General features: G+C 42.7%; 2 protein-coding genes and 1 pseudogene across 10 annotated transcripts in view; all 3 read left to right on the top strand.

Annotated features, from left to right (window-relative positions):
* Positions 1-23,506, top strand: part of LOC118456097 (protein NLRC3-like) — a 559,092-nt gene that overhangs the window by 424,243 nt on the left and 111,343 nt on the right. The gene's annotated exons all lie outside the window — the stretch shown is intronic.
* LOC148101066 (E3 ubiquitin-protein ligase TRIM21-like) lies at positions 6,652-8,154 on the top strand. The gene has a single exon (XM_087845774.1). The coding sequence runs from the start codon at positions 6,652-6,654 to the stop codon at positions 8,152-8,154; it is 1,503 nt and encodes a 500-aa protein (XP_087701900.1).
* Positions 9,496-10,151, top strand: LOC148101065 (uncharacterized; annotated as a pseudogene).

The following is a 23,506-nucleotide window of genomic DNA, read 5'->3' as shown; positions in this document are numbered from 1 at the left end:
CGTAGCTGTTTGCATACTATGCATACTCTCTGTCTCTACATATATGTGTGTTTCTCTGGTGAAATTCAGTATGGTTCCGACAACAGTTTCGTGTTAATTTACAATCCTTAATATGTTTTATGTGTGTGTGTGTGTAGAGGGGGGGTGGGGGTGAGGGGGTAGAGGCCGTGTTCGCCCAGGGCCCATGAACAGGCAAGGACCGCCACTGTTCACGGTTATACGTACAGCAAAACAAAACAAAGAGACAATTCTGTGGTGCATTTAAAAATTGGAAGTATTTTTGCTGTCTCGCACTTTGTTGAAATGGAAAGTCATTGTTTATGTGCTATAGGAAAATATGGTAATTGCACAGTGCAGAAGTTAGCCAGAGGTTCTGTTATCAGAACTCAGCTGAGCTATATGTCAATTGTGCACTTTCCCACAGGCTTTTACAAAGCCATAAATGCTACCCAGATAATTAGGCCATGTATGTACATACAGTGTCCACACTCTACCTCAATTGTATGTCTGCTACTGAATACATACTATTGTAAATGATTTAATCGTAAATCTTACTGTAAATGATTCAATCTAAATGTGACAGTGGAGCTACTGATTATGGGGTTGATTATGAGAGAGATTCGAAGGCTTTCAATTGTGTCAAATGTCATTCTAATAAAGAGTGAAATGTGCGGATAACAAGGTCTAAAGCCATAGCAATTCATAAAGGTGACGCAATCATGCTGTCATTTCTGAACAGCGTCTTTATTGGAATATGGGTTTTTGAGCTGAGTGCATTATATTTCTGTCAAAACATTTTGCAATGCATGTTCACAACATTTATGTATTTCAATGTAATTCCATTAGGCTAGTGGTGTGGTGTTTAAATAGTCCTTAAAGCACTGTCATAATGAATTTGGGTCATGTAAAAAGACAAAAATATGTTTGTGTAATCTGCTGATTCTGTGCAAAACTAAAAATACTTCTACAATATGAATATTCTTTTCCATTTTTTCTGTCTATATAGAATACATTCAAGATGGATTTTGAATATTTACTGTGTTGATTTAATCATTTGTCAAACTTATTGGAAAAGTTTGTTCTTTAAGACAAAAATTTCAAAGCAGACTTTCCCCTGTTAGTGTTTGGTGTTTGTACACTAAGCCCGGATGTTGGACTACACTTCCTTTATCACGCACTGAAGGGTTAAGTAACTTTCCATGAGTGAAAAGCTTCTTTTTTTCCATTACATGTCACAATGCAATAACAGGAAAAACATTATTTGAAAGTGAGGAATAGGATGCCTAGTTTCACAAAAATGCTAAACAAAGAAATAAATAAACTTTACACAAATGAATGAAAAACATTTTTATTAATCCCAGAGGGAAATTCTAATGATGTAGTAGGGTTTTATTTAATCACACGTTCAAAGCAAACTTCTCGCAAATTTGTGGCTTTCCCTTAAATCTTATTGTCATTCAATGGTAATTGTTAGTTGTTTCCTATTTGTGACAACACAAGTAAATCGTTTGTTCTCTATTAAAATCTTATATGCGTTTTCATTCTTGTATGCTTTTCATACATTTCAGGAAATGTATGGTCACAGATTAGAAAAGTGTTGTCAGACAAAAGATTAACATTTAAAAATCTTTTTATTTATACCTTCACTGTTTTCTTTGATTTCTTTTTGGATTTTGAGAACATCCTCCTTTCTGCCTCTTTACTTTCACGGTAACTACTGTCTTGGCTGAAGAGGCAAAAAAGGGTGTAACACAGAGAGACAGTAAGAGGCTCTTTATTTGTCTATCGTTGTTTATAATTCAAAAGCAAATATGAAAAAGTCATTATTTTAAAAAAATTTATAAACATAATGTACATAAAACTCTACCTCTTCCCAACAGTCAGATCCAGCAGGAATTTTTTTTTTTGCTTTCAGAAATGTGGATTTATCAGTCACATGACACCAGATGTCTATAATTTCCCTATTAAAAACATAATTTTTCATTTATTACACTATCTGAAAAGTACAAACACCTGAACAAATCTTGCCCTTTTCAATTTTTTCCTTATAGAACAAGTTGGAGTTACAATAGCAGGAAGTTCAGAAAAAATTACCTCTTGAGTGTTGTTGTTCTGCCGATGTGAAAGCATTTTTAGCTTGTACAAAACTTATGTCTTTTCCACAGGAACAGCAAAATTTTGTGAAGTTCTCAAATTGGAATCCACAGAATGGACAATACATCTTAACTTGATAAACATGAGTTGTATGATTTTAGCAATTTATTTTACATAAGACACTTATGTGTCTTATGTAAAATAAGACACATAAGTGTCTTAAATTTAAAATTAAAAAGACATGGGTCGCGAGATTGAGACACGGGCATTAGAGCCTCTTAATGTGTGTGTGTGTTTTTTTTTTTTGTTTTTTTTTTTTTTTTTGGGGGGGGATTACCAAAAAATAAAGAGGTAATAGTCTAACATATGAAACAGGAAAAGAAAACAGGAAAAGACCGCTGTGTAACCCATTTATTTCAACAAAATATAGTTTTTTCCTATTTCCATTGTGTTTTGTTTGTTCTTATTGCAGGTGTTTTCTGAAGTTGCAGTCCGTTTTGCCTCTCAGGGCCACCATACATTAATGAAGAATAATAAATATTGAAAAGAGAAAAAAATGAACTGCCCTTAGTTTCCATTTTAGAAACTGCAAAGTGTTGATGCAAATATCTGTCCTACAAAAGAGAAAAAAAACCCAAACCCTTTAATTTTATTTACCTGCCATGTTAAATCATATTTTTTAAAGAAAAAACTTTTTTAAATGCAAAAATATATTAATAATCTCAGGTACAATCACGTACATTTCTATTGGCTTATGAAAAAATGCTTTCTTTTTTTTTTTTAAATGTTAAAACAGTATAATTAACACAGCATTTTATATTATTTTACTTTCAATCTGAGAAATGTTACAAAAGCCTTGAAACTGATCTGGTCAAGGACACAAAAAGGAAATCCAGGTGAGTTTCTCCTGATCACCTGAGGCCGTCATTACTGTGTGAACTTTACCCACAGCACTCCTCACTTCTCCCACTCACTGCACAAAGTCACTGAGTACAGACCAGCTGATTCCTGTAAAGGGAGAGGCAGCAAAGCCAGACAAACAGCTGCAGGTAGAGGCGGAGCAACACCTGAAAGTTCAACGTCATTTTCCAGAGGTAAAAGTGTGAGAGAGCAGCAGCAGAGGGGCAGTCGAGTCCTGTTTGTCTCTAAAAGAAAATTCCCCGGAGTACATCAGGTTTCTCTCAGCAACAGTGGTGAGTGCAGCTGATCACGCTTCCTGTTTCTACACAAATTTTAACTCTGTTCACTTTCGTCAGGGCTCTAGAGTGCGACCTAATTTCTCAATGGTGCGACTAAAGAATATCCTAGGTCACACCGGTACGACCAGCCGTTTGCTCAAGTCTCCATAACTCTGAAAGTCTCCGTGTGGTCAACGGCAGACACACATGATGCCCATATCAAGGTCTAAGCCAATCAGAGACAGGGCGGAACCTCTCTGATTGGCCGTGGTCCAGATATTCCTGTAAGGCTACGTGTGTGTACATTTGATAAATACAGTGGCTTGCAAAAGTATTCGGCCCCCTTGAACTTTTCCACATTTTGTCACATTACAGCCACAAACATGAATCAGTTTTTTTTGAATGCCACGTGAAAGACCAACACAAAGTAGCGAAAGACCGCGGGGGTTTGAAAACGAAACATTTGAAACCTTTAAATCACTTTTAAAAACACCTTTTCTCCAGGGCATTTTACGAGTAGTACCAGAGTCAGCTTGTAGTCAGTTTTAGTCAGCTGTTGGTCACTCTTAATCTTCTTTACTTTGTTAATTTTAGAAGTGGATGTGTCATGATTTGGCTGTGTGGCAGGCAGGAATTGGACCCAAACGCAAACTCACGGGGACAGAACTTAAACTCAAAAGCACAGCTTTATTGCTGGGAAAACAGATCATCCAAACAATACAAAACTAAACTGGGAAAAAGTAATTATAATGCGCACCCAGAGACACAGGGAGAATCGCACACAGCTATGAGGGAGACGCGGACATAAATACACAGAGGGTTAATGAGGGAAGTGGGAACACAGCTGACACAGATAATCATAATGAGACAAGGCAGGAGCAAACACAACATGACAAATACTGGCGGGAGACTGCCAAAGTAAAACGGGAAGTACACAGAGGCGGAGACAGGAGGGGGGGAGAGAACATGGGGAGAGCACAGACATAACGGGCTGGGGAAAACATGGAATAAAACACAAGGAGGAGAAACGAGGCATGGGATCTCAGATCCATGGAGGAGGACATGGGGTAAAGACACGAGGTGAAACCTAATAAACGACATCTAAACAGAATAACATAGGGACCTTTAAAATAGCAAACAAAATGCAAAATCAGAAGAAAACTAAGAACGATGGGTCAAAATGACCCAGGACCATGACAGGATGTAGCTGTGGGTAATGAGAAAAGATGAAAAGAATGATTGATAACTTTTTCGTTAAGGCCTGATCTGTCTGAAATTTATAGCCAGCGCTCTGACACAGAGCCATCAACCTCTCAGTGTCTAACACTAGTCCGGAGATCATCAGCATCAGATAATGAGCCACATACGATGGAGTCTGAGCCAGAGCCCACTGACAGTAAAAAGGGGAAGTGTGAACATGTGGAAGAGAGTGGCCTGTACCTAGACCCGATTCTTAGAGTACGCTTGGGGAGTGTGATTGTGTGTACAGTGTCTCTCTATGTCTGTCTCCACGTTGGGTGAGTGTTGAGTAAGTGCATATGAGAGCATGAGGGTGGGAATGGATGTTTGTATCTGTGTGTGCCTGTATGTCTGTGTCTATATGTCAGGTTGGGTATCAGACGCCACCATCTCAGGTGCCTCTCGGCCTGGTGCAGCTGGTTGCCGGCGGAGCTCACGGACACGTCACTGCAACCCCCCCTGGCTTAGTTTTAATCTCCTCCATACCTGCTTCATGCCCTGGAGGACGGGGCAGTTCTCATTGTATGACGAATTATGATGGCTGTTTGGTAGCCGTTTGCATACAATGCATACTCTCTGTCTCTTCATATCTGTGTGTGTGTATGTTTCTCTGGTGAAATTCAGTATGGTTCCAACAACAGTTTTATGTTAATGTACAATCCTGTGTGTGTGTGTGGTGGTGTGTGTGTGGGGGGGGGGGGGCGCGCCAGAGGGAGTCTTCGCCCAGGGCGCCAAACAGGCTAGGACCGCCACTGGGGATACTGTTTGTCTGTGATTTGGACAGCCCAGTGCTTCCGACACGGGAAATTCTGTCGGGGAGACCTAATTTGGCTAACACGTTTAGAATTGAAATGCTGAAAAACCACAGTGTATCCAGAAAACACATTATATGCTGCGGTAAATACACTGCCCAAGTGTCCCCTCTGCCCGCTGCCTTTCAGCAGCAGGCAGCAGCAAACAGGTCGTCAGAGGAGCCAAGATGATGATCAAGTTTAACATTGTCTACAATATAGTTTAAATTTCAGCTCTGTGAAGCACTTTAAGCTCATATGTCTGTAGGTTCTCAGTCATCCAGGTCATCGTAGTCAAAGGAGCCTGGAAAGAAAAGTGTCTGGACTTCTTTCAGTTGCTTGAAGACGTTTCACCTCTCATCTGAGAAGCTTCTTCAGTTCTAAGGTCAAATGGTGGGGAGTCCCAGATTTAAACCCTGTGGGAGTATCCCCCCAAACAGGGTCATGGACCCCCCAATGATCCTCTAATCACATGAGCCAAGGTATGAAAGCGGGTGTGAGACCTAATCAGCCAGAGTTTCAGGTGAGCTCATTGTGAAACCTGGCCCCACCTTATCATGCGAATTCCTGAGGTCAGATGGCCCAGGATGTGAGTGGGCGTTAAGGCGTCTGGGGAGGGAACTCAAAACTGGATTATAGATGGCAGAGAGTTGGTGTCGTAAACCACCGCCTCTGTTCAAAGATGGTCGCTCACAGTGGACATAGATGCTTCTTTCACTCCTCTTTCAAACCATGTGTCCTCTCTGTCCAAAATGTGAATATTGGCATCGCCGAAAGAGTGAACTTTGACCTTTAGATGCAGATGGACAGCTGAGTCTTGTCCTGTGGAGGTGGCTCTTCTATGTTGTGCCATGCGCTTGTGAAGTGGCTGTTTGGTCTCTCCAATGTAGAGGTCTGAGCATTCCTCGCTGCACTGTACAGCAAACACCACATTGTTAAGTCTGTGTTTTGGAGTTTTGTGTTTGGGATGAACCAGTTTCTGTCTGAGTGTGTTGCTGGGTCTCTACCAGTTACTCTTAGAACTGAAGAAGCTTCTCTGATGAAACTTCTTCAAGAAACTTAAAGAAGTCCAGATGCTTTTCTTTCCAAGCTCCTTAGACTACTGATGCTTGTTTCTGTCTTAAAAAAAAGAAAAGACATTTAAAGTGAATTTTGAATAAAATGTTCTTTTCTTTCTCCCTCAGAGTGCAGACGTGTCTGCTGCCAGCAATCTGCGATCTGAAGATCAGTTTCTGTGCTCCATCTGTCTGGATGTGTTCACTGATCCAGTCACTACACCATGTGGACACAACTTCTGCAAAACCTGCATCAGTCAGCACTGGGACACTAATGGCATAAATAAGTGTCCTATGTGTAACAGAGTGTTCAAGAGACGACCTGAACTAGACATCAACACATTGTTCTCTGAGATGGTTGCTCAGTTCAGACGTGAAGCTCAGCAGAAAGCCAGCAGCAGCAGCTCAGAGCAACAAGCTGCCAAACCAGGAGAAGTTCCCCGTGACGTCTGCACTGGAACCAGACTGAAGGCCCTGAAGTCCTGCCTGGTGTGTCAGACCTCCTACTGTCAGAGTCACCTGGAGCCTCATCTGACAGCTACAAGTCTGAAAAGACATCAGCTGATTGAGCCTGTTGAGAACCTGGAAGGCAGGATGTGTAAGAAGCACGATAAACTCCTGGAGCTGTTCTGTAAGACCGACCAGATGTGTGTCTGCGTGCTCTGCTCTGTTTTAGACCACAGGAACCACGAGTTTGTTCCTGTGAGAGAAGAATATGAAGGAAAGAAGGCAGAGCTGGGTAAGACAGAGGCTGAGATTCAGCAGATGATCCAGAAGAGACGACTGAAGATTCATGAGATCAAAGAGTCGGTGAAGATGAGTAAAGATGCTGCAGACAGACAGAAAGCAGAAGGTGTTCAGGTCCTCACGGCTCTGAAGGAGTCTGTTGAGAGACGCCTGAAGGAGCTCATGAAGGAGATCGAAGACAAACAGGAAGCTACAGAGAAACAGGCTGAAGGTCTCATCAAAGATCTGGAACAGGAAATCTCTGAGCTGATGGAGAGAAGCTCTGAGGTGGAGCAGCTGTCACGCTCTGAAGACCACCTCCACCTCCTCCAAAGCTTCTCCTCCCTGAAAGCTGCTCCACCCAGCAAGGACTGGACAGAGGTCAGAGTCTGTCCACCATCACATGAGGGGACTGTGGTGAGAGCTGTGGCTCAGCTGGAGCGGACAATGTGGAAACCCATGAAGAAGAAGCTGTTTGCGGCTGAGCTGAAGAGGGTCCAGCAGTATGCAGTGGATGTGACTCTGGATCCTGATACAGCTCATCCTGCTCTCATCCTGTCTGATGATGGAAAACAAGTTTATCATATTGATGTGAGGAAGAATCTTCCAGACAACCCAGAGAGATTTTCTCCATGTCCTTGTGTTTTAGGAGAGCAGAGTTCTTCTTCAGGCAGATTTTACTTTGAGGTTCAGGTTAAAGGAAAGACTGACTGGACTTTAGGAGTGGCCAGAGATTCGATCAAAAGGAAGGGAGTAATCCCACTGAGTCCTCAGGATGGTTTCTGGACTGTGATACTGAAAAATGGAAATGAGTACAAAGCTTGTACTGAGTATTCAGTCCCTCTCTGTCTTCATCCTGGTCCTGAGAAGGTGGGGGTGTTTGTGGATTATGAGGAGGGTCTGGTCTCCTTTTATGATGTAGGTGCTGCAGCTCTGATCTACTCCTTTACTGGCTGCTCCTTCACTCACAAACTCCACCCATTCTTCAGTCCCAATCCTAATGATGGTGGTAAAAACTCTGCACCTCTAATCATCTGTCCTGTCAGTCAAACTGAGTCGATCAACGACTGATTTTATTTGATGAACTGATTGATTTTTATTGAAGGGAACAAATGAACACATTGAGTGTAAAATCTGATAATTACAGGATTACATAATAAATGAATTATCTGTTGAAGTCCTGATTTACTCCACACTCCATATCCAGTCTCCCAGCACCTCCATGACATGTGATGTTGAGGTCACTGGTCTAAAGTCATTAAGAGCAGAAGGCGGGTCTTTCTCTGGGACTAAACACGGTGTCTTCTATAGTGTGGGGAGCTTTTCCTGCAGCACACTCGGGGATCCTGCAGGGTGTCACTGTGCTAGGCAGCACAGGACTTCAGGACCCTGGTGCTGATGCTGCCAGGCCTGCAGCCCTTTTTCCATTAGTTCTTACTGGGACCAGCACCACTTGCGTCAACTCATCTTCAATTAAAGCCGACTAAGACCTAATGTGCCTGGGGTTGTCATAGCAATGTGGCCAAGTGTCCCATGATGTAATTAATGTGCGACACAAACGCTAATGAGGCGAGGATAAAGCCTCAGTGCCGGGGACCACGGTGATGTTTTTGTAGCCATTTTGGCTGTCGTGTCAGAGACACTCTGATGACTCATTCAGGTACTATGACCTGATAGAAAACCCTGGAGTGGGGGTGGGGGGTTGTGTTGGATTGTTTAACAGCTATTGAGGTGTAAGGTTGGTGCTGTGATGTTACAGTTTGCTGACACAGAGGCTCATCGTCTCCGATGCCACCCTCCATCTCCTGCTGCTGATGTCTCTGATGGAGGAAGGCTGGTGATTTCTTCCCAGACCTGAAGAACCTCCTCTTTAATTCAGCAGGACCTTCAGGTCCCTGATGGTCCAGGGCTTGCTGTTGGGAAAACGGTGTGCAGTGCTCGCTGTGATGATGGTGGGCAAAAGGCAGCAGAAACTGTAATAAATATAACACAACAGTTTGATAATCATATTTAAGTGACCAAAGTGAACCGGACTGATTGTTCAATTCAGTTTTATTCATACAGCGCCAAATCACAACAACAGTCGCCTCAAATTGCTTTATATTGTAAGGTAGACCCTACAATAATACATACAATCTCATATGTCCAGTTAAAAATGACAAACATGTTGAGTAAAGAAACGGAATTATATTAGTTGAAAATCAAGAAATATAATTCAGAGTTTGGGTAGGGGCGTAGCCATGTGAAGACGTGTTGTACAGGGCTCCTCAAAGGGTTAACTTCTTTTCATAATTCAATCACTCCAAAACTAATGAACTTTTAATAATAATAATGTTTAATAACATTACGATAACACGCCCGTGTACTGTCCTGACGCACTCTTGACATCTTTAAAGCGTCGTTGTATGAAATATGAGCAAAACTAGATCGGGGAAATAGCAGGCCGCAAAAGCCTCGGACCACGCTGAGGACAGTGCAGCGGCACCACCTCCTGGTGTGACCGAGATCATGATAGCGATTGCTAGCTCTGAAAAGAGAATACTGGACCGTATTGATTCAAGCATAAAAGATTTAAATGATAAAATAGACACATTTAAAGAAGATCTGGAGAAGCAAGAGACCTGTTTGGAAAGTGTTGAGTTTGGTTTGAATACTTATTCAGACCAGACAGTGGAGTTGGAAAACGAGGTTAGCAAGCTGAAATCGGACGTTGCTAAGCTAACCAGCAAGTTGGATGACATCAAGAGGCGACAACGCTGATGCAATGCACGCATTGTAGGAGGGAAGGAGGGCTTTGAAAACACCGGGAAACTCATGGTTGTTATTGCTGCAATGCTGAAAGACATACTGGGCCTCGATTTTTCTCCGATGCTGGACCGCGCTCACCGAAACTTGGGTCAACAGGGAAACTCCCAGGGTAATCGTGGTGAAGTTCCACTATTTCCAAGAGAAGGAAGAAGTGTTCCGAAGGGTTCGCCAAGTCGCAGCCGTTGCTGCTGCAGGACATGAAGATAAGTATTTTTCCTGACCTTAGAACTGACAATTCACAGACCCAGCGGCTGCAATAGACTTTATCAAAAAAGACTTACTACGGCCGTGAGAGGTATGGGCAAATGAGAAGAGATAAGTTGGACTTCACACTTCACCAGTGTGTGAATGTGTGTGTGAATGGGTGGATGACTGAACGTGTAAAGCGCTTTGGGGTCCTTAGGGACTATGTAAAGCGCTATACAAATACAGGCCATTTACCATTTACCGTATATTTGCCCAGTTAAGGGGCAGTTTGACGGTTAACAGTATGTTTAGTCACTTTGCTATTCTAGCCTGGAGGCTCTTTTTATTTATTTATTTTTTTCCTTTTTTTGGGGGGGGGATGACTCGCAAAGACATCTGCCTCTTCGTTTTATAAGTTGGAATGTTAAAGGTACAAATAATCCAGTTAAACACACAAGGATTTTTATTCATTTAAAATCATTGAGATCCGACGTTGTATATCTGCAGGAAACACACCTCCGATCAAGTGAACAAATTAAACTTAAAAAAACATGGATAAGCCAAGTATTTAGCTCAAAATTTGAGGATAGATCACGGGGTGTTGCTATTCTATTTAGGAAGGGGATTCCATTTATTCCACTATCAACTGTGGCGGATACCAGAGGGAGATATATTATTATACAGGGCAGTTTGTATGGGAAACAAGTAACTATTGCAAATGTATACGGACAAAACTGGGGCAACCCAAATTTTTATTGTACTTTTTTAAAGCACCTCCCAGATTTAACAGAATCCCATTTGATACTGGGTGGTGACTCTAACTGCGTGCTTAATCCTCAACTTGACAGATCAAATTCAAAACCTGACAGCAAAATTTCAAAAGCGGGCAATGTTCTAAAATCCTTTATGCAATCTCACGCTTTTTTCAACCCCTGGAGGAATAAAAATCCTACATCTAAACAATTCTCATTTTTCTCACCAGTACACCGGTTATACTCACGGATGGATTTTTTTGTTGTAGATAATAGAATTCTTTATTTATTATTATTTATCTTTATTTATTCTTTTATTCTAGGTTTTAGATTGCCAATACAACTCTATCGTTATCTCAGACCATAGTCCAGTGCAATTAGATGTTAATTTTTATGAATGTCCAAGTCAAAAACCTGCTTGGCGGCTAGATCCTTTACTCCTAATTAAAGATTCATTTAAAAAAATGGTCTGTGAGCAAATACTGTATTTCTTAGAGACAAATCAAACACAAGGAATGAAAATGACTGTTATATTGGGGGCATTAAAGGCCTAGACGCCAGATAATTTCTTATGCATCATTTCAAAAAAAGAAAGACTTACAACAAGTGAACAACCTAGCCAACAGTATAAAAGAGATTGATTGCTTATACGCAGAAAATCCAACACCAGACCTCTATAAGAGGTGATAAGAAAACACAACAAGTGATAAGATGTACAACAATGTAAGGAGTGCTCTGACACGTTGATAAATGTTTTTTTTTTCCTTTCTCGCAGTCGATTAGATAAGATGATAAGGCAGTGTGAAAAAATGTTCCTATTAAGTTTTGAACTGGACTGTCAGTAGCTTTTGGTATACAATTCAAACACTGCAGATGTATTTGCTAAAAACAAAAACAAATAATCTGTCACTAGATTAAAAAAAAACAAACAAACAAAAAAGAATGACCATTCATACGAGGAAGGAACCCACACAATGAGTAGATTATTAAAGCAATGTAAACATGATTAAACATAAGGGATCCCATAATGTCCAGCAGCCATTTAGCAGTTAGAAGCCCTTATCCTCCAGCTTACATACATGCACAATATAAGAGAAAATTATTATATATAAAAAAACGTTTCTGAAATGCTTGCTAGATTACTGATTCCACAAATATCCGTAAATGACAGAACAGAAATTGATAGAGAGATAACCATTAGTGAAATTGTTGAAGCAATTAAATCATTGCAAAGTAACAAGGGATCGGGACCTGACGGTTTCCCTATTGAATTATAAAAAATGTTTATAGACAAACTAGCACCAATACTCAAAGTTGTATACAAGGAAATATTCTTTCAAGAGAAATTACCAGATACTATGTAACAAGCCATAATTTCTGTGCTGTACAAAAAGGGTAAGGATCCCTCACAATGTAGCTCCTACAGACAGGTGAGCCTCTTAAATTGTGATTACAAAATTCTCACAAAACTCTTAGCTAATAGAATCGATCTTATACTTCCAGAAATTATCAATCCTGATCAAACCGGCTTTATACCAGGGCGACAGTCATTTTATAATATACGCCTGATCCATATATATCCTATATGGATCAGAGTCAAAAAAAAACTTCAGAAATAATAATTTCTCTTGATGCAGAAAAGGCCTTTGACCATATAGAATGGCCATATCTTCATGGTTTAAAATTCTTCATCGTCTTCATTATACAATAGAGAGGCTTTCAAAATTTTTCCAAGAAGCCGATCCTGCCTGTCCCAGGTGTGGACATAATCCAGCAAATGAGGGTGTGTATTTGTTCCCCATGACTATGCTAATTTTATCTTACGCTAATTCGCTATGTAAACTACAAAGCTAGTTAATGCTAATTATAAACTTTGTGTAATTGTTGAAGTTGCTATATACATGAGTGTTGAATACAGTTGCTTTCTGTAATCTCTGTGCTAGAATTATGTTTGGGTGTGGTGAAAGTTTGACGCATGCTGTACTGATAGTTGCTTTATGTACCATTACTACAGACCACAGCTGAATAAATCAACAGAACTTGGAAGCTGCCTCCATGTTCTTTAACCGGAACACACCCTCCATATCTTGCCACTCTAAATCAGCTAACCAACATTCTCTTCATTTTAGTCTCTTTTTTCCCTTGTCCACTTACCCATTGTATTGTACATTTCTTTGTTTTCTTTTTCCCAACTACTACCTGTCTCCGACCTGTCTTCCCATGTGATGTCTGTGCTATGTATGGTTGGGGGAGGTGGCTCCAATTTCACTGCAGGTTTTAAAATTTGCATGTGACAAATAGGTTTCTTTGACTTTGACTTCGACAAAAATACAAAATAAACTAAAAATGCTGGGTTGTAGACCCAGCCCCCTGACACTGACTCTGTTCCACAGCATGTCTTCGTCCTGTCTTCATCCCGTCATCCCCAACTTGTTGCGACAGATATCTGCCCCCTCCCTGAGCCTGGTTCTTCTGGAGGTTTCTTCCTGTTAAAAATGAGTTTTTCCTTCCCATTGTCGCCCAAACACTTGCTCATAAGGAGTTTTCAGATTGCTGGGGTTTTATTTTAGGATCTTTAACTTACAATATAACGCTCCTTGAGGTGAAATTTGATGTGATTTTGTGCCATCTAAGTTAAAATGAACTGAATTGAATAAAATAACAGATTATCAAAGAATTTGCTGTGGCATGGTTTCTGGAGTGGGTGTCACTCATAGGAATAATTTTCTGTTGAAGAAGATGACAAGATTATGAAACACTCCTTTTATATTAGTCAGACGCTGCCAACACCACCCCCTTCATTTGGACACACAGTTGAAACCCTGGATTAACTTAATAGGTGGAAATCCAGCTTCGTGGGACAGTTATCTGTCATTACCAGTGTTTTGGTAAGTGGAAAAATACCCCGGATATATTACTGACTGACTGTGATGTAAATAGAAAGTTTAACAGGATCTAGAAGAATGTAAACAGAGAAACGTCCTGGCTTTGAATGTTTGTATTGTTCATATTCCAAATAAAGCAAACAGTGTCAGAGCTAAACCAGGATCAGTGTGTTCACACTGGCAGCCACAGCAAGACTTCATTTCAACAGTGACCTTTACTCTGAACTAGTCTGACAAGTTTAAAGGCAAATATACACAGTGATGAAAGACAGAAAGCGGCAGAGTAACATTAAATAATAAGTCCAAAGACTATAAAATGATCAGGATTCATTAAAAATGTCGGACTGATTTGATTTGTCTTCATTAACAATTTTTCCTATTCATCTTTTGATAAAATTACTGTGGTTGGAGGAACTCTGAATATAAATGAATAAATACATTAATTGGTTGATGTTTTTAAACGTGAGCTTGTAAATAAGTTAAAGTGGCATCTGTTCATCCATTCATGATCTATGCATGACAAATTGTGGTACTATTGGGTCTGAATACAGAGACACACATGGGGAAATCCAATGCAAATTCTATGCAAAAGAAACAGGAAAGAAAGGTGAGAAATTTTCCAGTTCCGAGTTAAATGAACTTTACTGCACTGACTGAGCTCCTCCCACCTGCCTTGAGTTTCAGGTGGAGTCCCACCTCCTTCTAGAAAGCAGCTTACCTGTGTGTCATGTTTAGCGTCCAGGTGTGGAGTGGAGCTTGTTGTTGGTGTGTGAAGAAACTGTAAGTTTGCTTTGTTTCCTCCTTTAACGGTTTGTATTTAGGAACTTTACTGTTTGTTCAGCTCATGTTTGAGTTCTTCACACAACAAACTGTGTGTGTTTTTATTTCCGGTCTCTCCATTAAAATCAGTCTGTAATGTTTTCCTGGCTAACATCAGCTGTGTGCAGCTTAGCTCTAGCACAAACAGCACAAATCTGCCGCTCCATAGTTCTGTTAGCGTCAGCGTTGGGAAGCAACGGAATATATGTACCGGCGTCACGTATTTAACCTTCTGATACCCGAACTCTTTCATGGTATGCATTTATTATCAGCAGGTCCTGATTGAGTTTTTGTGTTGCTGTTTGTGTGCACAGCAAATCTTCTTTGTGTCTGTCTTTGGTGTGAGGGCAGAAGGTGTCAGTCTGTCGCACTGATCCACAGATGTTGATGTGATGTTGTTGTTGTCATAGGAACAGCCTCCACACGCATTGAGTGCCCTGACTGCAGCAGTGGAACATTTCCATCCTGTCAGCCACACACAGTAAGTGAAGCTTCACACACACATGTGCAACATCTGTCCTCTAACAGTGTCCCTCTGTCCTTCCAGATGTCCAACACTCAACCTTCAGCTGATAACAGCAGGGACATCTGCAGCTGACACAGTGATCATGTGACCCTTACTGTTCTCCTGTTAATTATTCTCATTATTGGAGCAGTATCAGGATATTTGGACTTCAAAAAGAGGGATTTGTGTTTCAAACCAGGTGAGGACGACGGAGCCATGAAAAGATTTAGTGGAGAACTGGGGTGATTCTACGATCAGAGCTTTGGTGTGTTGAGCACCCAGAGAGCTGCCCAGGCAAGATAAACTTTACTCGTCACAATGAGACTTCTTCCCTGTCTCTGTCAGTCCCTGCATCCTTAAATGTCTCCAGCTGTCCCGGGTTCCCTCTGACTGTCTCCTTGGTGCATTTAAACCCCTGTTCCTCCCTGTCTTCATCGTCTGTTATCTTTGTCTCCATTATCAGTCATCATAATTTTACCATCTCTGTGCAAGTCTGCAAATTTTTTTATTAAATCATAAGATTCTTAAATTCATCAAGTCTCTCTGTGCCTGGGTCCTCGTCACAAAACATGACATCACTGCTTTGTACATTTTAACACAATTTAATCCCCACATTTTTTAAAGAAAAGCAAAACACTTTTTAGGAAAGACTGTCACAAAACCATAAAATCTGATAAAAGTTATTTAAAGGCTGCAAAAGAAGAACGGATTGGAATAAAAAAAATACATATCCTAACCTTAATTACTGGGAGAATAATGCATGATGCTCATAGTGAGTAAAAAGTAAACTGAGTGCATTTTTTGGACAGAGATTCACTTTTAATGTGTATGTATAATCCAATACAGTTACATAAAAATACACTCCAAAAATAGAGTCCTTGAAATGTACAAAATATTAATTAAAAAATTATAAAAATGGAGGCAGCTTTGCCTATGGTACAATGTATGAAAAAATCTTTACTGCAGATACTACTAATATGGCTCTGAAGGTTTTTTGTATTATTTTAACCTATGTCACCTCACCTTGAAGTTGGCAAATCACTTTTGGTGGTCAACTCTCTCAAGCAGTTTAACAGCTTCTGTTTTGCCTGTCACTGTTCCCCGTCTGTTTTCTTACCTGGTTCTTCCTGACCTTGTACTTTCTCCTCACGTTCCCCTCTTTCCTCTCTCCCTCTTTGGACTGACAATCATACACAAATAGATTGTATTCAATTAGATGAAAAAATTACATTAATATGAGAAAAAAATACTATTAAGATCACTAATGAAAAAGTTCTTTCTCAGTTTACTTTCAACCAAAAGGAAAATAACAAAACCACATGTACATCTAATAAAAGATATAAATATTGAAACACCGATCCAACATTATCCTTTATTGATGGGTCATTTGCTCTTACACTTTTACCTGAATGTGGCTCCTGAGTTTAATATCGGCACATATGACAAAATAAGCAGCTTCTCTCATTCCATTTCAAACTTTCAAAATCATGACAGTGTTTACATGATATCAACCGCTACTAACACTACTTAATTTACTGTGTCTTTTGAAAAATTACCACTATTTATACTATTTATACAGCACAATAAAGAGTGATATGAACATATTTAGAACTTACCGGAATGAAAATGTCTGGAGCACACCAACAGATATTTGGAGATGGAAGAGAACTGGATATCAGCTCGTCTCACAGCTGCTATCCAAAACAGATGCCTTCTTTTGGTAACATCGATACATGAGCTGCCTCATGTTGCTTCCAGGTGGGGAAAGAATGAAAAGATAAACTATGTCGACAAACATCTAGAAACTAACTACTCAGAGCATGTCGTTACATTTATTACCCTGACCGACTTGATTGATTTGTTTCGCACGAACTCTATAAGTGAAAGTTATCAGGCTGTATTTTGGTTTTTAAGGCAGACCCATTTGTTCGAGAGGCTTTGAATTTTATTTTTTTTGTCATTTCGGTCCACACTCCACACCAGTTGGTGGCGGTAATGCACCATTTTTCTGTTTGCCAACCGCCAGTAAACCCTATACAGAAGAAGAACAAGAAGCAGCTAAACGCGGGATGCACAAAAAGGAGTGAAGAGGCTGAAGCTAACACCACAAAACAGGCAAAACATTTTCCATTTATCTATGTAGTGCAGCAAGTCTCCAGTTGTACTTCTGACAATTCAATAAAACATGTTCTATTGTTTCCTGTTCCCTACTGCAGTCACACTCCCCTGTACAGTGTTTACCTATTAAAAACAATGTGCTATTTAAACCAGTGTGACCGAATATATATAGAGAGATATACAGTGGGGCAAAAAAGTATTTAGTCAGCCACCGATTGTGCAAGTTCCCCCACTTAAAATGATGACAGAGGTCAGTAATTTGCACCAGAGGTACACTTCAACTGTGAGAGACAGAATGTGAAAAAAAAATCCATGAATTCACATGGTAGGATTTGTAAAGAATTTATTCGTAAATCAGGGTGGAAAATAAGTATTTGGTCAATAACAAAAACACAACTCAATACTTTGTAACATAACCTTTGTTGGCAATAACAGAGGTCAAACGTTTACTATAGGTCTTTACCAGGTTTGCACACACAGTAGCTGGTATTTTGGCCCATTCCTCCATGCAGATCTTCTCAAGAGCAGTGATGTTTTGGGGCTGTCACCGAGCAACACGGACTTTCAACTCCCGCCACAGATTTTCTATGGGGTTGAGGTCTGGAGACTGGCTAGGCCACTCCAGGACTTTCAAATGCTTCTTACGGAGCCACTCCTTTGTTGCCCGGGCGGTGTGTTTTGGATCATTGTCATGTTGGAAGACCCAGCCTCGTTTCATCTTCAAAGTTCTCACTGATGGAAGGAGGTTTTGGCTCAAAATCTCACGATACTTGGCCCCATTCATTCTGTCCTTAACACGGATCAGTCGTCCTGTCCCCTTGGCAGAAAAACAGCCCCATAGCATGATGTTTCCACCCCCATGCTTCACAGTAGGTATGGTGTTCTTGGGATGCAACTCAGTATTCTTCTTCCTCCAAACACGACGAGTTGAGTTTATACCAAAAAGTTCTACTTTGGTTTCATCTGACCACATGACATTCTCCCAATCCTCTGCTGTATCATCCATGTGCTCTCTGGCAAACTTCAGACGGGCCTGGACATGCACTGGCTTCAGCAGCGGAACACGTCTGGCACTGCGGGATTTGATTCCCTGCCGTTGTAGTGTGTTACTGATGGTGACCTTTGTTACTTTGGTCCCAGCTCTCTGCAGGTCATTCACCAGGTCCCCCCGTGTGGTTCTGGGATCTTTGCTCACCGTTCTCATGATCATTTTGACCCCACGGGATGAGATCTTGCGTGGAGCCCCAGATCGAGGGAGATTATCAGTGGTCTTGTATGTCTTCCATTTTCTGATGATTGCTCCCACAGTTGATTTTTTCACACCAAGCTGCTTGCCTATTGTAGATTCACTCTTCCCAGTCTGGTGCAGGTCTACAATTCTTTTCCTGGTGTCCTTCGAAAGCTCTTTGGTCTTGGCCATGGCGGAGTTTGGAGTCTGACTGGTTGAGGCTGTGGACAGGTGTCTTTTATACAGATGATGAGGTCAAACAGGTGCCATTCATACAGGTAACGAGTGGGGGACAGAAAAGCTTCTTACAGAAGACGTTACAGGTCTGTGAGAGCCAGGGATTTTCCTTGTTTGAGGTGACCAAATACTTATTTTCCACCCTGATTTACGAATAAATTCTTTACAAATCCTACCATGTGAATTCATGGATTTTTTTTTCACATTCTGTCTCTCACAGTTGAAGTGTACCTCTGGTGCAAATTACTGACCTCTGTCATCATTTTAAGTGGGGGAACTTGCACAATCGGTGGCTGACTAAATACTTTTTTGCCCCACTGTAATTGTCTCCTCTCTCTCTGTCTGTGAAGGTTCTCAGTCATCCAGGTCATCATAGTCAAAGGAGCTTGCAAAGAAAAGCGTCTGGACTTCTTTAAGTTGCTTGAAGACGTTTCACCTCTCATCCGAGAAGCTTCTTCAGTTCTAAGGTCAAATGGTGGGGAGTCCCAGATTTAAACCATCTATAATCCAGTTTTGAGTTCCCTCCCCAGATGCCTTAATGCCCACTCACATCCTGGGCCATCTGACCTCAGGAATTCGCATGATAAGGTGGGGCCAGCTTTCACAATGAGCTCACCCAAAACCCTGGCTGATTGGGACCCACACCCATTTTCCCACCTTGGCTCATGTGATTAGAGGATCATTGGGGGGTCCTTTTGTCCCTCTTTGGGGAGAAACTCCCACCGGGTTTAATCTGGGACTCTCCACCATTTGACCTTAGAACTGAAGAAGCTTCTCGGATGAGATGTGAAACGTCTTCAAGCAACTTAAAGAAGTCCAGACGCTTTTCTTTGCAAGCTCCTTTGACCCGTCTCCTCTCTCCTGTTTCGGCCTGTACTTCTCATTTCCCCCACTTTCCTTTGGATTTTATAAAACCATCGCCCTTTCCTCTCTTCCTCCCATTGCATTTGCCACCTTTCCTTCAGTTTGTATCGTATTCTATTCTTGAGCTCCATCCTACTCACACTAATAACCATATCTACCATCGGTCCCCTTGTTGCGACTTTTGCTGTCCTATCTGCCATTTCATTTCCCTTAACTCCATGATGCGCTGGTACCCATAAGAATGTGACCATAAGCCCCATCATAACAATTCTGAATCATGTTTGCTGGATCTCTATCAGAATGTCAGGTCTGCATTCTGAGTGACTTTCTTGCAGACTGGCCAGTGAAGAGCTCGAGTCTGAACATATCACAGATCTTAGTGGTTTTGTTTCTTCAATCCACTGGACTGCTAACAATATTGAAACCATTTAACCTGTGTACATTTAGCTGCTTCTTCTTCTGCTGCCAATTTAAAGATGCTTTACCGCCACCTGCTGGGCTGGAGTGTGGACCATGACGATTTTAAGGCCTGGGTATTTTCTTAAGAAACTCCCAGTGACATTTAAAAATCTGAACATCATTATCTCACCTATACTCTTTTGTAAAATCTCTTCAAGCATTAACTGAACACTACCTCTCTGAAAAGCCCTCGTTTAGCTGACTACAAATCACTTTTTCTGTACTACAGTTGTGGAGTAAGCCTAATCTGTCAGGATCCTGGGTCATTCAACCCAGCGTTCTTAGTTTTTCCTGTGTTTCTGTGTCTTGTTCCCCTCGTTATTTCCCAGTGTATTTAAATCCTGTGTTTCTCTGAGTCTGTGTTGCGTCATTCCTCTTGCTGTGTGGATCTCCCTGTGTCTCCCTGTGAGTTTTAGTTTGTGATTTCCCAGTTTAGTTTAGTTTGCGTTTGTATGCTTTTTCCCTGCGAGCCAATAAAGCTGTGATTTTGAGTTAATCCCTTGAGTCTGAGTGCCTGTATTTTGGGTCCTACTCCTTCCTGCCACACAGCGTTTCCTGACAGAATGACGTGGCCAGACATGGACACTGCGGCACTCAACCTACCAGAAGAACTGCGTCAGGACATTATTTACTCAGTGGAAAAACTTCTCCAACTCTGGCTTAAACATGAGGGGACGGGGTTTCACCGCGCTGTGGAAACAAAACTACAGCGTTTAATTTCCAGTCTTCCTTGGCTACTTGGCACCCACTCGAACAGCATTTAATCCTAAATGAGCTCCACCTCCATCCCCCAGCTGCTACTGCTCACCTGCCCGACTGGCTGGACGTGGAGCTGCCTGGCCCATCGCGTAGCTGCCCAGCCAGAAGCTCCATTTTCCCCTCTACCATCACTTCAGTCATCAGTTCGGTCAGCCACTCAGTTGCCCTTAGCTCCATCATCCACACTACCACCTGCTTCACTTCCACCACAACCATCACTACACTCAGCCATTCAGGCTGCTGCTCAGTCAGTCATTCAACCTGTAGCCCTGCCATTAATGCGCTCTGTAGCTGAGCCATTAGCTGCCCGACCCGCAGCCAATTCAGCCACTCCTCCACTCGTTACACCTCCACCACAATCGTCACTGCTGCCCGCAACACAGCCCTTATCCCCGCTACCCATAGCTGCGTCTTCAGTGTCCCCTCTCCCTGTAGCCCAGCCATTGGCTCTGTCATCAGCAGCTACATTTCCACCTGAACCATTAGCTCAGTCGCCGCTAGCTCAGTCATCTACTCAACCACCAGCTCCACTTTCTCCCCAACCGTCACTACAGCCACTAGTTCAGTCCCCTGTGCCAGTGCAAACTTCAGTTGAGTCCCCTGTAGCTGTTCAGTCTCCCAGTCAGTCCCCTGTAGCTGTTCAGTCTCCCGGTCAGTCCCCTGTAGCTGTTCAGTCTCCCAGTCAGTCCCCTGTAGCTGTTCAGTCTCCCGGTCAGTCCCCTGTAGCTGTTCAGTCTCCCAGTCAGTCCCCTGTAGCTGTTCAGTCTCCCGGTCAGTCCCCTGTAGCTGTTCAGTCTCCCGGTCAGTCCCCTGTAGCTGTTCAGTTTCCCAGTCAGTCCCCTGTAGCTGTTCAGTCTCCCGGTCAGTCCCCTGTAGCTGTTCAGTCTCCCAGTCAGTCCCCTGTAGCTGTTCAGTCTCCCAGTCAGTCCCCTGTAGCTGTTCAGTCTCCCGGTCAGTCCCCTGTAGCTGTTCAGTCTCCCGGTCAGTCCCCTGTAGTTGTTCAGTCTCCCGGTCAGTCCTCTGTGGCTGTTCAGTCTCCCGGTCAGTCCCCTGTAGCTGTTCAGTTCCCTGGTCAGCTACACACTCACCCGGCTAGTCAGCCTAATATTCAGCCAGGGGTCCCACTACCCTCTGGCCCTGCATCAGCTCCTGCTGGAAGCTCAGGTGAGTCCATCCAGCACTCCGCGGCTCCCACGCCCCCACCTGCCTCATCCGCTGGGGGTTCTGGAGAGCCTGGCCAGCCCTTCCTCGTGTCCGCTGGGGGTTCTGGTGAGCCCGGCCAGCACTTCCTCGTCTCCGCTGGAGGGTCCGAGGGGCCCGTTCAGTCTCCTGTCTCCGCTGGAGGGGCCGAGGGGCCGCTTCAGCCACCTGTCTCCGCTGTAGGGTCCGAGGGGCCGCTTCAGCCCTCGCCTGCAGCAGCCTCTGCTTCTGCCTTGTCTGGTCCAGCCTCCGAGTCTTCATCCTCATCTGGTCCAGCCTCCCAGTCTTCATCCTCATCTGGTCCAGCCTCCGAGTATTCATCCTCGTCTGGTCCAGCCTCCGAGTCTTCATCATCGTCTGGTCCAGCCTCCGAGTCTTCATCCTTGTCTGGTCCAGCCTCCCAGTCTTCATCCTCGTCTGGTCCAGCCTCCGAGTCTTCATCATCGTCTGCAGCGTCAGCTTCAGCGTCCTCTGGTTCCGCAGCTGCTAAGCTGCCGTCTGGTCTTGCGGTTGACTCGCCACTTCCTCGACCACACCTTGCACGGCCGGCTCTTCCCCAAGATCTCCCTCGTCTGAGTCGCCGCCGCTGCCCTCCGCATGGTCAGCCCCCTGAACTGTTTCCACGTCGCCGCGGTTGCCGTCTGCATGGTTGGCCTCCGGAACCACACTGTTTTGGACTCCTGTGTTGCCGTCCTCCGGGTCGGTCCTCAGAATTATTGATGAACTGCTCCCTGTGCGCCAGTGTTTTGTGCACATTTTGTTTTACACTCTTTGTGCTCCTGTTTTTGGTTCCGTTCTGGGGACAGGGTCTGTCCTCAGCCTTTGAGAGCTTCAGTTACTCACAGTTAGACACAGTAACAAATATGTCATCATCCATCTTCTTATACACTCTATCACTGATCACTAAAACTAGCTGATGTCTGTCCTGATGTCCAGGTAGGACAGACTGCAGTGAGTTTAATAAGCTGTGTTAGATTACACTTAGAGGGACAGCTTCATCTGTCAAACAGGGTCTATGATGGTTTGATTACTACATTTAACAGAGTTCATGGTTGAGCTGAAACAACAAGAAGACTGCAGGTGCACCTGGAGGTCTGTCATTAGATTTACTGCAGAAACTGGATCCAACTGGATCCAACTGGAGCTCTTGTTGGGATCTAGGGTGCATCAGGTCTGTGCTGAGCAGAATGAATAAAGCCAATAAGATGTCTCTGTATGAGGAGGTTGGGTCACAGGAGGTTAACAGAAACTCTGCAGCAGCATCATCAGCTCACATTAAAACTTTGATGATTCACTTCTGTGGTGTTTTTACAGAAACACGTCACAAAATTAGCTGTTTTGTGTGTGAGCTTTAAGTTTCTTGTCTTCATTCTGGATTCTTGTGTTGGTGTTTTTACACACAGCAGATATTTCCTGGTTGCTTCCTTGATGACCACATGAAGCTTTCTGAAGCTTGGATTGAAAACACTTCATTACTCAAAGCTGTCCAACACAGGCCTCTGTGCTGCCATCTGGCGGACAAACATATGAAGTGCAGCGTGAAGCTACAAATTAAAATGAACTGCTTCAGCTACGTTTATATATAACATACTATAACCTATAT

This window comes from Neolamprologus brichardi, chromosome 9, assembly GCF_056152115.1.
Source record: "Neolamprologus brichardi isolate AB-2024 chromosome 9, ASM5615211v1, whole genome shotgun sequence".
In the NCBI taxonomy this organism is placed as follows: domain Eukaryota; kingdom Metazoa; phylum Chordata; class Actinopteri; order Cichliformes; family Cichlidae; genus Neolamprologus; species Neolamprologus brichardi.
Note: the sequence above shows the minus strand (reverse complement) of the source record. Positions and strands in the feature narration are given on the sequence as shown.

Coding starts and splice junctions, on each gene's coding strand:
- LOC148101066 (XM_087845774.1), top strand. CDS start 6,652: ATGTGTAACAGAGTGTTCAAGAGACGACCTGAACTAGACATCAACACA.